Below are 16,237 nucleotides of genomic sequence, written 5' to 3' on the forward strand. Positions count from 1 at the left end.
TTAGTGTATTGTTGCTCAGTAAAACATAGACCTGCACAAAACAAACCATAACCGAACACCGAAACCGAAGATTTTAACCGAACCGAACCATAACCATACTCCTATGGTTCATTAATGGTTGTCAGTTTCAGATAACCGACAGTATCGGTTTCGGTTTAGGTTTTATCTCAAAACCGAACCAAAAACCAATTGATTAACCGATTAATAGTGATCATAGGATTAAATGATTTTAGACCGTGGATGGGGATATTTAACCCAAATAACATACTTCACTCGACTGAGTCTTCCCAAAATCTTCTCTTCTTTCGTTCTTTTCTTCTTTCGTTCTTCTTCACTCGACTGAGTCTTCCCAGAAACGGAAAACCAAAGCCTAAAACCTATCGAAGTCCCACCATCACCTTCTAGTTTTACTTCTTCTTCTTCTTCTAGTTTGATAAGTAACAAACCTATCGAAGTCCTAATCACTAATCAGTCGAACGAAGCTGGAGTAGAACTGTAGAAGAAACCGAAAATTGAAAAAGGTATTGTGTGTATCATTTGAATTAATTTTGATAGAAGTATTGCGATTGTGTATTTGTGTGTATCATTTGAAATGATTTTGATATTATGACTTTAATTACGATATTAGGGTTTGTAAAATTGAAAAAAATTGGGGATTTCAAACTAAGGTCATTTAGGTTGATTTACATAGTGGGTTTTGCTTAATTTTTAATAAATTTTACAAGTTAATTCAGATTGAATGTGTTAATTCAAATTGAATGTTTGTTTTTGGGGTTAAAATTTTCAATCGTTTATTCATGTAGCTCAACTGTATGATCTGTTAGCTCTATGAAGTGTTGAGAATGGTCAAGACTTATATATGTATGAGTGAATTTCTATTGTTTAGTTCTAAAAAGAAATTACACAGATGAATTCATTGTCACCACTACCAGTAGGTTTCATCCAGTTCTGTTATTTTGTGTGTGTAAGCATGCAGTGTACCTAACCGTCTGAAACTAGATGGCAACCTGATATTACCATTTTTAATTTCTTTCTCTTCAGACCCGTGGTAACAGGGTTCACGGATGTTATATTTGTTAAGACCACTCACGTTCTGAGCATAAACCAAAATGCAGATGATTAAGTTAAGAGCAACAAATAGAAACAAGAGAAAAGGAATAAAAGAGTGTTTCACAACCTTGGGTAATTCATATGTCATTTTGATTGTTGGAATTATGATCAAATAGAAGCAGCCTTAGTCAAGCTCTTGAAAGCACACAGGTAACTGAATTTCCTTTGGCGTTAATTTTGCTCTCATTAAATGATTGTGCTGGGTTAACCCTTGGCGAACCACTAGGTATGGTGACTTGCATGGGTACAAATAGCTAGGCATGAGTGCCAATGAGGCCAGTTATCAATTTCAATAAGCGCAATTCACTAATAAGGCTAGTGGTAATTGGAAGCATTATATAAATACCCCCCTCGTTTTTCCTTAGCAAAACTAGGGGTACTTTTTGAGTTTAGTGCAACTTAGCTAGTTACTTGTTTGAAGCATGAAACTGAACTACTGAGCAAGGTATTCAGTTAGTCAACTATTGGTTATGGAGTGAGCTGAATTTGATTATAAATGATTTAATGGGTTAGCGGTAAGTTTTTCTAGTTTGTAGTTTTAGCACTTGATATTTTTTTTTAGAATAAAACTTAGATTTGTTTAAGCATATGCATAACCAAGTTGAAACAACGAACTGTCAATAATGTGAGTACTCTCCTTTACGCCAAAATAGCTTAAACTCAGGCCATTGCCTTTGAAGGTAGATCATCTTAGTAAACTGTTATGAATGTTCAGGACTTACTTTATTTGTAACTTTTCTTCAATATCAGTACAATTCCATTGCAGTTTCATTGGTTGAGGTGATAATGTAACATTCACATTAGAAATGCATATTCCAGTAAAAGGATCATCCTCAATTCCAGCTAAACGAATGCTTATTAGTGCTTGTATAACATAGTGGTTGGTGATGTTCTTAGTTACATTATGTACCATTGCACTGATCATGATTGAGAAATTCATATTTAACTCGAGTTTGTGTACGTGCAGGTTACCATTACAAGTTTACAACCTCCGGTGGAATACCATTACAACCTCCTGTGGAATGAGATCTCTATGTTGATTTTCCATCTCATTTTTGATTTTCACCATTACAACCTCCTGTGTAGTCAGTTATGAACTTATGATTATGAATTTTTGATGTTTTTTCGTTTTTGTTATTAAGGAGAAAATAGACTCTTTAAAATTTAATGTTTATATCAATATGTACTGAAACTTGAGTGACAGGTTCAGAAAAATTTGCCTGTCAATTTTGTGAGACTGACAGATATAAAAAATTTCAGTGACTTAGCTGGTTAACCATAAACCGAATGGTTTTATACAAAACCGAGTTGGAACCGAATTACCTTAATGGTTTCATTGGTTTTTAATATTGGAAAACCGAGTACTTTGGTTTCGGTTTTGGTTTTGGTTTTGCCAAAAACCGAACCATGTGCAGCCCTAGTAAAACAGGAACTTAAGCTGCTTAACAGACCAAAATTTGTCTGGAAAACTGACAGGAAAATCTGCCTGAATTGTACCGGAACCGAGGAAAGAGGTACCGGTCCAAAAATTAAAAACCGAGACTAGGGAGGTACAGGTACTCGTCCTCAACAAGAACCGATCCGAACCATACCGTGTGCACCCTTAGATAAAGTATCAACACAACCATTGCCTTCTCTGTAAACATGAGAAAAGACGAACTGTATGGACAAAATAAATCTCATACAATTATTCCATCGAACTCTCAAGTGTCGTGGGGGTATAACAGACGCCTTCAACACATTAATAACTTTCATTTAGTCATAAAATAAACGTTTGAAAGGCGGCTTTTATGGATCCTTCTGCACTATCCAACACTCAAGTTGGATGTGGACGGCTTTTATGGATCCTTCTGCACTAGCCAGCACTCAAGTTGGATGTGGACGCACCCGCTGTTGATAAAACTAGGCGAACCTCTTCGTTTGGTTCCGCCACTGGTTCAAGCCATGGATGAATAACCACTTGGTGTGGCGAAGCTGCTTCCCTCTTCCCAAGGCTTCCTCCAAAAAATATAGCCCAATGTTATTCTAAGGCTTTCCCTCGTGATTAGGTTTCCGCATAGCTTAACGCTTTATGATTCTTATTTTTACTAATTTTAAAATGAGAACATATAGCTTACTAGAAAACTTATACCCTACTCTCTTTCTCGGCTTTAAAAGCCTTAACTAACATACAAATATGGAGAGTCTAGTATCACGGGTCATGGCTAAGTTTTTGAAAAAAAAGGCGCTTTACTTGTGTCAGTTTGATAGGGATTTTGCCCATCAGGTAAGAGACACCTCTCCAGCTTATGTCCAGACTAGGACTCCAGATCCAGCTATCCAGCATCAAATGTGCTAAACCCCCTAAAGAATCCAAGCTCTAGGACTCTCACCGATATGTCATCCGAACTACTAAGAATTATTTAGAGAATGGTTGCCTTACTGTGCAGATAGCATTAGTTCGAGGAGTAAGCAACCTCTCGGTTAGTAGCGATCGAACCTTCCCCTTTTATATTGAACTTCTGTGCGTGTCTCCAGCTTTCGTACGGTCTTATTTCCAGTGTAAAGGTATGCCCTTCATTCCACATAGACCATCATGAAAGGGGACAGGAAGATCCCAACTATAAAGATTTTTGTTATTACTTTCCGAGTATGAGGAACTATTGTGGTTGAATTCATTAATAGCATTCAAGGCTAGACTCCGATAGAGGAGTTACAAAAGACAAAGTTGCCATTTCTTCCTTCTTCATAATCACTTCCTTCGGTTGAGCGATTTCGCATTCATTGTTACCCTCCTTTTTCTAGAGAAGGTATGGAAAAAATCCCAGATTTGAGCTCGACTATGAAAATAGCCCATTAAAAGACTTTGGGGAAGCTACTTCCCCTATTCTAAACATTCGTAATATATATAGAATATCATTGTTTGGGAAATTTCAAATGATCAACTTGAAACAAAAATAGTTCATAAACAATAAATTGTTCTTAACCAAGATTGTTAAGGATCTATGATCATACATTGCCTAAATCATATTTCGAAAGATTTATCAAGAAAAGCTTGGCCTAAAATTTCTTCTTTATAATATTAAATTTACTAAAATCATACGACATAGTCTCATAAGATAGAATAGTAAATCTCGTGAGTAAATAGCATGGTTCAGTCTTCACATACCTCTTTGTTGATGAAGTTCTCCAAATGACTTTGTTTGTTCTTCAGTCTTGAATCTTCGAGGGTTATTCAATGATGTCTCTGATACTCAAATACTATACTAATCCTAGTTTGATACTTGACATTAGTAGACTAGAAATCAAGATATAGTTTTGTGCATCTAACATTGACAACATGCTTGCGAGTTCGATCGAGCAGTGCTAAAACAATGATTCTCTTGATAAAGGTGTACAACCTGTTAGAATCATCAAATCAGAAGAAAATTTTGGAATCTCTTCATCCACTGCTACTATTAGTCATCCAAAATATGATTTAAAGGGAACTTCGAATTGATCTAAAAGGGAAGATTGTAAGGAATATAACTTTCAGTTAATTGACAAGAAACTAGTGCTACTTCAAAATACTCTCTTGGGTGAAAAGTGTATAATCTTGGATAGTACTAATGGATCTCAAAAGGAATCTTGCCTGCTTGATTTTGATTATCAAGATCCAAAGGTAACCAAATAGTTTCCTAAGGATGGAATGGTTAATTATATCGCCAGTTTCAAAGAACTAAGAACCAATCTCATCATATCGGTTCGGAATCAAGATTAGCGGAAAGAAAAGATCAAAAAACTGTTGCGCGCATTTTGACATATGAAAGAACAAGTTCCAACTTGTCGAGTTGAGAGCATCTAGCTGGAAAAGCAGCAGTGGCGGACCCATATCTAATTTATTCCTAAAATATTATGCTTATCATTATAGTTCCATCTTCTATTTTGTTCCTCTTTTCTTTTGAAACAACAAATAGTAATATATTAATAATGGTTAAAGATAAATGTATAAAAATATTACCTTCGTTTCTGAAAAAGTGTTATTTTCACTTTTTCAATTTGACCTAAAACGGATGGAGTATTTATTAAATGATAAGTATAAATAATTAAATTAAAGAATAAAACTAATAACAATAATTACTTAAAAATATATATTAAAAGTTAATTTATTATAATTGGAATGTATTTAAAATTAATTTTTAAATATACATTAAAAGTTAATTTATTATAATTGAAATGTATTTAAAATTAATTTTTAAAACATGTCTCTTTTCGTCATTAACTACATCACCAGTTTCTTGATATGACAATTTACCAAACAGAATTCACATTTGGTTAGTCTCGCAGCGCTTTATATATTATGGTTTACCACGTCCTTTATTTTTTTTAAAACTCACGACACAGTACCAAATTCGCCTGTAAACTCAAAAACCTTAGTTTTGAACCAATAAGCTTGGATTAGAAACTGCCAAAACGATTTCGCTGGTTTGATACCCAATCCTGTTCGAACCAATGCGTTTAGACGGTTCATTTCCGACAATCAGAACTGCTAGCTTTTTAGGAATCAGTTCTAGTTCTAGATAACTTATTATCCTTTTTAGGAATCAGTTCTAGTTCCAGATAGCTTATTATCCGAACCAGAACCACACCGGTTTACACCCCTTGTTTTCATCAGGAATTTTCCTCTCTTTTCTTTTTTTCCTGCTTCTTCTTTTGTGTGCCCATATAAAGAGAAAATGCTCTGCATTTTACTTTTTTTCCCCGATTACTTTCTTTTACAGCATGAAATCTGCAAATTTGGAGGGTAAGTACCTGCTTTTCTCTTAGTACTAAGTTGCTTACAATGAAGGCAAGCATATAGTATCATTTAAGCTTCTTAATATAAACTTCATGAGCTCATGGCTAGCTTCTCCTTCTTTCAGGCTATATGCTAAAGAGTTAATGCTGCATAAATTTGCTTCAATTTTATCTTTGATTATACATCGAACTAAAAGTAAGAAAACAAACACCAACTACAAGTTTACTCCAATAATAAAAGATACAAAAGTTGCTTGACCGATATGACTAATGGATCGATCGATGACGTTGCTGTCTTCCAGACAATGTAACGTTACATATCACAATCCCTTGTTAGCTAAGTCTACCATTACTAAGATTATAATGGCCATGCTGCTCTTGTTGCTGTTGATAATGATAAGAAATAGAGTTACTACTTTCACCACCTTCTCTTCCTCGTCTGTATTCTTCATCTATCTCCTCCTTTGCGGACATTGAGATTTCTCCAAGTTGATGATGATGATCCAGTGGCCTTTGAGACGATACAAACTGTCCTGCTTGGTCACAGTAGCCTCCCGATGAGGAGGGAGATGTTGTTGGTACAACAGAAGGTAGCTTTGAGAGTAGTGCTTGTAAAGCACTCATCGACGGAGTTATCCTCAATGGCGGAGTATTACTCATGAAATGATCATGATTGTTATGAAAAATTTCCATAGATGTTGGATGAGGAGAAAGATAAGGCCAAGTGTTTGGTGCACCATATGGAATCGGTAAAGATGATGATGGATGTGGTAAGAGTACACCAGGAATGCTCTCGAGATAACAAAACTTCTTCCTTAAAAGAATAATGTAGTTTGGGTCTTCCATAACCTTAATCAATTCAAATTTTCAGACATTAGAATAAAAATAAAATAATACGTTCCGGACTATGACGAGTGAGAGACAGGGAGAGAGAGAGAGAGAGATGGACCTTATGAACAGCACCTAACTGAACAACACCTTCTCTAACAGCAATCAAAGCAATAGTCTACGTACGCAAGATTTGAGTAGCAAAATTTTAGAAGAGGAATTCCAAATATAGTAATATTTTTAACAAAATAAAGTAGAAGTGATAGCTAGATTATGTACTACCTTTATACCAGATTGAAACTGAGCTTCCCATGTCCTTGGAAACTGAAAATTTTCAATAAAAAGGCAAATATATATTTCATCAGCAACACAAGTGAAATAGGAACTGCCTACCTAGCTACCTAGGGAGAGAGAAAAAACTAGTCATGACTTACAGAGTCTCCAGTGTTGTGCCATGCAGACAAGTAATTGATTTCTTGTTCACTTGGATCCTTATATATCCATTTATGGTTACGATCTGCAGCTACTTTCCCAATCAATCTGCCGAAATTTAACAGAACCCAAATAAAATTGTTTGCTACGTTTGAAACTCATGATCTCATTTTGGAAAAAAAGCTAGTACACACAATTACCCTTCTCCATAGTTGTAAATTTCATGGGACATCTTAAAGAACAGCTCAGGTTGTAAGCCTTTAAAGGGCTGAAATTCACAGTTGCCACTATATGCCGACGAATCACCTGAATCGGCTTCGGCCATTGAAGCTGCAAAATTGCAGAATCCGTCTTCCCATACTAATATCCTATTATATATTAATTTGGACATTAATAAATAAAGTTCACAATCATATAGAAAAAGTTTGAGGGTTTACAATCATATAAATATACTTGTAAAAAGGACTAGAAAATATTTTACAAAACATAAAATGAATAGAGTACTAGTAGTGTTGGAATAAACTAGTACCAGTTTCTTCTGTTTCCTCTAGACCTGTCATAAGCTCCTTCTTGCAAATCCCATCTGTTTTAAGAAATTAAAAGAAAGTATTAAAAAAATTAAACCCCAACCTTTAAATTCATGCATATGAGGGACTTATTATATATTCATTGATTCTGTTTCATGTTTTGTCTATATAAAATGTTTATGTTCTTTTTTTAACTCACTTTGGTGGTGGGAAGTTTCTAGGTAAGATTCTCCAAAAGACAGCATAAACCCATTGAGAACTTTCATAAGTGCATAAACTTCTTAGTGTGTGTTGAAGAAGATGAGTTACTGCTAACGGGTTTATCTGTTCTTCCATCTTCTCTTAGTTATCTCGCTATCTCTTTGGAGGAGATAAAAAATATGTATGACCCAATTACCATCTATGCCTTCTTATTCTACTACTGCATTTATAGTTCCATCTCTCTCTCCCTCGCTCTCTCTGAGTATGCAGAACAGTATTTAATCATGCTTTAAATTTTACAATTATACCTCCTGAGTCCTGAGATACCATTTTTTTTCTCCTGTTCCCAAGTAGGGTCTTTTCCCCCACCACTCAGAACTGTCCATCTCTCACTGTTTTTCCTCTTTCTTCATTATCCCATGTTTTAGCTATAAAACCTTGTCATTCTACATCTTCATCATATATAGTCATATTGCATTCTGATTATAATGATCAGATCAAATATGTATTAAGGTTGATTAGTTTGGTTTAATGTTCAACTGTATATATATATATATATATACATATATGTATATGCATGCAGCATGCATATGATTAAAACAGTGTCATACTGTTACACACGTACACGAAAACAGTGACGCATGTACATGCATGATACAACATACAAGTACAAATACAAAGCAATAGACATTAATAAAGACCTCATCTCTCCTGTACTTGTTATACTCATAGAAAAAGGAGACTAGACAGGGTCCAGAGGCAAGTAAGATACCTCCATTTGTGGACCATGTATTAGATGATGATGACCAAAGGGAGCTTTCAGATATAGCTAAAGATCTAGCTAGGGCATTCAATTGAATTTTTTCCCTTCCCCCCTGACACCCAAGAAAGGTAGTTTGCCAGACCCTTTACAGGGAGTAGTAGTCACTCTTTGACTATCCATCACCTCCTTTAAGTGGTAATCTCACGTGGCAGCAATCTGATTTTCACTTTTTCATTGGAATTTCACTTAATTGACTGGGAGTATTCTACCGTGCCGGTAACATCGGCAGAAGTTTCACCTTCCATGCATGCCTATTTCAATGTTCCATGCTGAAAACATCATTTTTCTAGTGTTTTCTTACAGAGTTATAGATTTGAAGTCAGATAGTCATTCTTGAACACACTCGAGCAAGCGGTCCTATATCAGAGACCCTTTAGAAACCTGAGATGCTAAATATGTAGAATTTATGCATAATTAATTGCATGCCCTTTCATGTAAATGGATAGCTTCAGCAAATAAGCAGTGCATATTTATTACACCAAATAATAGAAAAAACAAGAAAAGAAAAATACAGCCCATCTTTTGGGTTTCTTGTAGGAAGTATAGAGGAAATGCGTGTGAAGTTTCTGCCTGTAGTTATAACCCATCTGAATGAAAATTGAATACAGAGATAATTGTTGTTTTCCTTTAAACAGAATGTAGCTAACTGCTTTCATTTCAAACATTTTTCCTTTAAAAAGTAAAAAAGAACGCTACGCGTAATCAATATCACACGGTGAAGTAGTACTAGTTTCTTAAAAAAAAAAAATTGACAGTAAGTAGTACTAGATTTTTCTTCGAAGATAACAAGATACCACCTTATCTAGACTGGGATGTCTTCATCCTACATTTCTTGTCTACATTTTTTTTTTCCTTTTTCTTAGAGTTTTTATTTCCAGGTCATGCATTTTGATATGGATATACATTTCTAGCTGCTTAATTAGTATCCATGAATCTATATCGGGATGAAAGGGAGTATGTCGGTACCGAAGCATATGTGATGATCGTTTTTTAAGCTATATGTGATGAATTACATACTGTCCAACTGCATGAAATGAATAGTGGAGACTGGTAAGAAATGGAGACAGAGTCTGATATGGTAGTGATGTAAGCAAGAGAGTTTATTGGATTTTTGCATAATTATTTGTTGGGTTATGAAAGTGAAGATAAAATTCTCAATATTAAACTACAAATTGGGGGTTGGTAATAGCTTTGTTTGTTTTCATTTAAATCTTTTTGTTTTATTTTTGTTTGGAAAATGGGTATCAAAATTGGGGATGTGGGAAAGGGTATGGCAGAAGGGTCTGTGGGAAGGGGTTTTGTTCAGAGTCAAGATAACAGGGTGTGGACTCTGGACAGCTCCCATCCCTTTCTTCATGTTAGGAAACAAAAACAATCGAATCTCTGCGCTCTCTACCCCCATCCTTACCCAAGTTCCATTATTTCATCACAAACAATTCATTGATTCAAATTCATGAAAGTTTTCACATATCAATGTGTAAGTTCTGATGCTAACAAGGGTTGAACAATATATACTAGTAACTAGTGCATGAATTCAGCAGTGCTCACTACAACTTTTTCTTTTTTAGTTCCCTATCTTTAAATAATAACCATGGAATGTTCCATTAACTATTCATACTGTAATAAGTATACTGTATCTGTTATGATTTGATTAGTTAAAAAAATTTCGTTGAAGAATCTATGTTGAGACATTGAAACTTGAAAAGAGGATTTTGTTTTTGTTAATAGGTGATCAAGTGCCTAAATTTCAGTGTTGCTAAGTTTTGAAATGTACTCATTTTCTATGATAAACAAATGTCTTGCTGTAAGGATATCTGGATTCTGGATTGTATTACGAGTTTTTATTAAAGAAAGAATCACACATTTTCCAACAACTTTATACGGTGGTAGGTTCTATTGTACCGCAAATTAAAGCACACCTTTGTTTACTTTTACTCCCTATTAGTATAAGGATAAGGATAAAAAAAAAATACACTATTGAAAATCGAAGTAAAAAAACAAAACAAAAAACAGATTGTCCAAGATGAACTTTCATGCAAGAATCACTTCACCCATTAACAGCGCTTTCAGTAGCATTACTGATCTAGTAATGGTAAAGAAACATACTCCTGGAAATGCAGTGTCATAAACCCCATGGCAACAAGAGAGAGGTGGACTGAGTAATTTAAATATGGGTCATTGATAATAAATGATGAGATGTTTGAATATTTAGCCACAATGGTCACTGTCTTCACTTGACTAATTTTAACTTATTTAACTTAATGGAGATCTGATCATGATGGTGCTAGCTAGATACCATGAATCCAACCCTGTTTACCATATTGAGAGATGTAGGGTAAGGAAAAAATGGTGTCATGTAAGTGCATTTTTTGATCAAAGTACAATTTCCAAATGCCTAACAGCGCATTTTACATGATCATGCTTAGTTTCATGCATAAGGGAAACATGGGTCTCTCTCAATCTTTCTACATCAGAGAAAAACAGTGATGACTTTAGAGCAGGAAAACAATGGAACCCAGGCTCCTAATTTTTATCTCAAAGTTGCTATTGAATAACTGGAAACAGACGCACAAAATCATCACGTGAAGTCTAGTAAGTCTTGCTAGTCACAATCTTTGAATTGTAAAAAGCTCAAGAAAACAAAAGAGAAAAAAAACATGATCACATCCTTTTCTTTACCATTCTTTGCTGTAAAACAAGTTCTCTTTTGAAAATTTCAGGGATTCATAGTCTTCCTTCACAATACCTACTATCTACTAACCAACAAAGAGATAAAATGCATGCCTGTTAATTCCATCCATCAAACCGTCCCATATACATGGGACCACCGACCGCGCACCAAGTACTACGTAGCTAATCCCCTGTAAATCATTACCCTAATAAGATTGTACATGAACAATTAATCGATCAGTCGGTATCTATAGTACATTGTACTGGTTAATAATGAGAGATGCGTGGTCAAACTTCCTATCGATCTATTCGATTCCCTTTGTTTTTCGACAACATATAGTATTATTAATTATCAGTTTTATCTTTTCAATCTGTAATGAACTAATCTAGACCAAGAAAGAAGAACATGAATAGACCAATATTTTTGGATCTTCATTCATTTTATCTCATTATGCTAGTACTTTTATGTACAAAAGATTCTTTTATTCATACTAAGTTCTTAATTCTTAGTGTACATACTACACAAGTACAAGCATGAATTCTTTTCTATCTAACATGGAAAAACATGTTACAAGCTAAATATTGAGTATAATGGATATTAATTGTTCATTAGAGTAAATCAAGAACATCAAAAGAATTAACGTGACTACTCGAATTTAACCTAAAGGAATCCAAATGCATTCCCTTCCATGTGATAAAAGCTAACTAGAAGATGAAAATCAGACACTTACCTGAAACAACGCTCTACAAATGGCTTACCCCAGTAAACTTTGATCTATTTGCTTATCAATTCTCAGTCCGAATAAGCTCTTTCATCCTACAACAAGATACAGAAAAGTACAGCCTGATTTTGGCTTAATTTTCGTTTAGCCATTGATACACAACTTAAGTCTTTGTTAAGTGGCCTTATATAAGAGATTAAAAAGCATTCGATAATGAACTATAATTAGGTAGGGTTTTCATTATTTGATTAAACATGGGGTTAGCTAGATGTCCCTTTTTGAAGGCATTAGGCACTGCCAAAATGACTAGCAATCATAGACTGATGGAATAAGCATCTAAGTTGCTTTACACAAGTGAGAAATAATGGGGGCAATTGTAGTAAGGCAAGTAAGATTTTTGTGGGAGGCAATGAAAGGATAGAGACATGTGAATCAGTTAGCACATAAAAAAGCTTCAAAAGCTTTGTACCTTTGTTTAGGGTGACAAAATTCAAACTCTCTCTCTCTCTCTCTCTCTCTCTCTCTCTCATCCTGAAGCTTTATGGGATCCAGAAGTGTGACCTAACTAGGGCTGAACATATCAATCAACATCCTGTACCCTCTCCTCCGTCTTCTCCTAACTACCAACCCCATTTTTCATCAAAATGAAGTATTTCTTATCATGGGAGTTTTTTCTTTTATACCTTCAAGCTTCTATAAAAATGAATAGTATTCACAACACTTGTCATAATCAACAAATTAAGATGCAGTTACTTTACCATTTTGCTAGATAATGTACTAGAGAGACATCTACTTATCTGTTTCTTCCCATGAATAACTAGAATCATGACCATTTGATGTGTTATATTAAATTGGAGGACCTAAAAATTTATCAACATGGCATGACACTTGAACTCTTCCTCTTAAATCTACAGTATTTTTAATCAGTAGGGTATTCAAATGACGGAAAATCGTTACTTAGTGAGCTGTATTCCCTTGACCCTTGTGTTACTGCAGATTTTCTGAACCGGACATTTATATCCCTCACAAGAGATTTCTCGATGCATTATTGTGAAAACAAATCAAACCCTAATCAAGCAGTATTCATGCATACAGATTTGGTGTGGCCAACACAGCCATGTATGAGTTGGTAAAGGCCCCACTTGATGTTTACATATTCTTGATGTTTCACTATCCAAGAACTGTAGTTAGTACCAGATATTACTGTAACAAAAAATCTTTCTCTCAACTTTTAAGGTGATAGAAAGAGACTTATTTTGTCACAAGACCAACATGTGACTTACACATGTTAGTTTGAAACCTAAACCACTAGCAACAGTAATTGTTTGGTATCCTCAATTTGTAGAATCAAACTCACCATGGCACCATCTGACAGCATTTTGGCAAGTAAAAAGATGAAGAAATTTACATGCAGAACCTAAAATCCCTCAATTGTCTACAAGCCATCAAACTTCCTTCAAACTCCAACATTTGCCTAAGATCCAGAGATGACGACCACTATATCGCATCAAAATCACTACTATTTTATTATGGTAACACAATGAATGCCCACAGCCCTCATTCAGTCATACAAAGAGGCATGCTTTTAAGATAGTATATAAGGTGCAACCTAAAAAGATGAGTGATAGAGTATCTCTTATCTGACCTAAAGATCATGTAATTGTGAAAAATATCATCAAGGAACCCATAGCTCTACTAGTTTATCATCACATCTCATGTATAGTGACAATCCATAACAATTAACCGTGTCATTTCAACACCATAAGCAAACAGAGAACCAGATACGAAACTATTGATCATACAGATATACCATGTAGCATCTTAGCCCTAATGTTCATCAGTACGTTGGACTATAGGTTAAACAGAGACTAAATTGGTAATGCAGGTAATCTCGATGTATAGAAGGAGGTCAACACATACACAGATGAAATACATTATACATGACAAAGCAAAGAATATCATCAACTTCCTTTATTAATAAGCAGAAAAAGAGTACAGGTTAGTTACTCACTGATCAAAAAAACGGAGTTAGTTACTCATTCTTATACATTCCTCAGATCTTTGCATCCTTCTCTGAGTACATTTTCCTCTGAGAACAACGAGGTAAGAATGTGGATAGTATGAAGACGATGAAGTGATACAATAACCAAGTAATCCTACTGAAAGAGTTTATAAGTATCACCTATAATGAAACAAGCAAAAGGAAGGTCATTGAGAAGCCTTGTTTCGCGGTTTTAATCCCTTCTGGGGAATTTGTAAATACTCTCCCCGTAATAGTAAGCAGACCCAACCATAAGAGCAACTGTAGCACCTTGAATAACAACACGAGCTCTCATTAGCTTCTGACCCATCTCAGAATTCCCTTTTTTAAAACTAATTAAACCAGCAGTCAGAACCCCAGCAGTTATAAAGGCACCTGAAATATTTCAATCAACAAAAGAACTAAGTCAGAGGTTATATGAAAGATATAAAACTGAGGCTTGAATTAACCTACAAAAAATCAAAAAATATATGACCAAATGAGAATTTCAGGGTAAAAAACAGTTAAAACAAAAGAGTAAGGAACAAAACAAATGTGGATTTTCCCAAACTTGAGAACATCTCAAGTAATTAGTTATGGATTTCAATTAGAAAGAACTCCATCGACACAGATGAATGGCATGTAAAAGTGTGGAAATCAATTCACTACAGCTCCGGATAGTGTTGATTTGTTATCCCTCAAAAGGCTAACAAACACATCCAACAACCAAACGTTCACTTAAAACTTCTTCTATGCTTTCTGCTCATACATATCCATTCAGGTGAATATGACTATTAATGGACAATCTAAACAAAAGTGCTGCTGATGGTTTACTCTACCAAAGCATAAGCAAAATGCCATTTTTGTGAGTTGATAATTGATACTGATAATTCTGAAGTGATAATTTATTAAAGTTACTCTAGTTTTAGATCAACCTTAGATGATCAGAATCTTACAATTCATGTGACTCCCAAGTCTAATTCACATCCAGAAAGCTTGATATCCAGCACTAACATACGATATGCAGCTTATGTAATGTCACACAACACAGACACTTTCTGTGGCTTAATATCCACATGGCTTAAACGTGATAGGAATCAGGTCCAAAGAAGTGTATCATATTATCATCCAAGCGAAAAATAAATTTCTACAGGCATAAAGTGCAAAACACTCCATGAATTCCATTTTTCGACTTCTTTACCATGCATAAAGTGCTACTACTCCTATTGATAGGACATATATACTTAATGATAGGCTATCACAATTTCAATGTTCTAAAATCTTCCCTGCTTTGGATAGAATACAAAACCCTAACATATCCACTGCAAGAGGAGATCATAGGACCTTGAAATTCAATCCAAACCAACTCCCAACTAAGATCTATCTTGGTTAAAGTATAATTTTAGTTTAAGTTTTATCAGTTCTATATATGAACAAAATAAAAAGAAATACATAAAAATCAAAATGATGCAAAATGGTATCTTACGCCACTATTATCAATCGGTTTCATTGTTCATATGGTGTTGTGGATAAAACCCTAAATTAAACCCTAAGTGAGGAAATCGTAGTAAAAGTATGTACAAGTTATTACAACGACCAAATTTGATAGAATAAATCATACATACCTAAGGGGACGAAGGGATTTTTTACCCTTTTCTTCTGTTCAAATAGTTCTTCTAGATCAGGTTCAGCAGTACCCATCTTTTCCGGTGAAATCAGAAAAGAAAATGAAAAATCCCAGGAAGTAATCGAGATAGCTGAGAAACAAAATCGTGTGAGAGACAATCGCGTACCTTTGGGCGTATGTTAGCGTCGTTTGATGATGGACACCACCTTTTCTCTTTTCTCGCAGAACTGGTACCTGAACTAATTAAGCGCACCCTCAGTTAGAGCGCAGCATACCCCCCGTTTTTCTCCCCCACATTTAAGGCTATACAGGAACCGGTGAACCGTACCAAAACGGGAAAAAATAACCAGAATCGGACCGGAACCGAGAGAGGAGGTACGGGAAACGAGAATGGATTTCAGAATATGGGTACAGGAATGGTTCTAGCCTATTCCCGGCCTGTACCGGTATCTAATAGCCGTAGATCTTTTGATTAGAAATAATCATGGCCATCGATCCTTGGTATCTATCTACGAATATCGA

The 16,237-nt window shown here is 35.0% G+C and overlaps 2 protein-coding genes and 1 long non-coding RNA gene across 8 annotated transcripts; 1 reads left to right on the forward strand and 2 right to left on the reverse strand.

Annotated features, from left to right (window-relative positions):
- The first annotated feature begins 308 nt into the window (after positions 1 to 308).
- LOC113317645 lies at positions 309 to 2,184 on the forward strand. Its single transcript, XR_003343808.1, has 3 exons — positions 309 to 521; positions 1,116 to 1,260; positions 2,078 to 2,184. It is a non-coding gene; the product is annotated as an uncharacterized LOC113317645 (long non-coding RNA).
- Positions 2,185 to 5,999: 3,815 nt separating this feature from the next.
- LOC113318957 (protein RICE SALT SENSITIVE 3-like) lies at positions 6,000 to 12,284 on the reverse strand. Of its 5 annotated transcripts, none has more exons than XM_026567254.1 (8): positions 12,078 to 12,284; positions 11,461 to 11,537; positions 7,655 to 7,708; positions 7,326 to 7,493; positions 7,128 to 7,233; positions 6,976 to 7,017; positions 6,815 to 6,871; positions 6,000 to 6,714 (listed from the first exon to the last, which is right to left on the reverse strand). In XM_026567254.1, the coding sequence occupies exons 2-8, from the start codon at positions 11,475 to 11,477 to the stop codon at positions 6,199 to 6,201; spliced, it is 960 nt and encodes a 319-aa protein (XP_026423039.1). In that variant the 5' UTR covers positions 11,478 to 11,537; positions 12,078 to 12,284; the 3' UTR covers positions 6,000 to 6,198. The 5 variants fall into 5 exon arrangements, with proteins under 5 accessions (XP_026423039.1, XP_026423038.1, XP_026423040.1 ...); XM_026567253.1 differs by having other exon boundaries at positions 11,461 to 11,552; XM_026567255.1 differs by lacking the exons at positions 11,461 to 11,537; positions 12,078 to 12,284 and adding an exon at positions 8,626 to 11,444.
- Positions 12,285 to 14,009: 1,725 nt separating this feature from the next.
- On the reverse strand, positions 14,010 to 16,027 carry LOC113318958 (RING-H2 finger protein ATL48-like). 2 transcript variants are annotated; one of them, XM_026567257.1, is made up of 3 exons: positions 15,882 to 16,027; positions 15,714 to 15,789; positions 14,010 to 14,484 (listed from the first exon to the last, which is right to left on the reverse strand). In XM_026567257.1, the coding sequence occupies exons 2-3, from the start codon at positions 15,787 to 15,789 to the stop codon at positions 14,303 to 14,305; spliced, it is 258 nt and encodes an 85-aa protein (XP_026423042.1). In that variant the 5' UTR covers positions 15,882 to 16,027; the 3' UTR covers positions 14,010 to 14,302. The 2 variants fall into 2 exon arrangements, with proteins under 2 accessions (XP_026423042.1, XP_026423041.1); XM_026567256.1 differs by having other exon boundaries at positions 15,714 to 16,003.
- Between the last annotated feature and the right edge of the window lie 210 nt (positions 16,028 to 16,237).

Source organism: Papaver somniferum, chromosome 10 (assembly GCF_003573695.1).
Source record: "Papaver somniferum cultivar HN1 chromosome 10, ASM357369v1, whole genome shotgun sequence".
Taxonomy (NCBI): domain Eukaryota; kingdom Viridiplantae; phylum Streptophyta; class Magnoliopsida; order Ranunculales; family Papaveraceae; genus Papaver; species Papaver somniferum.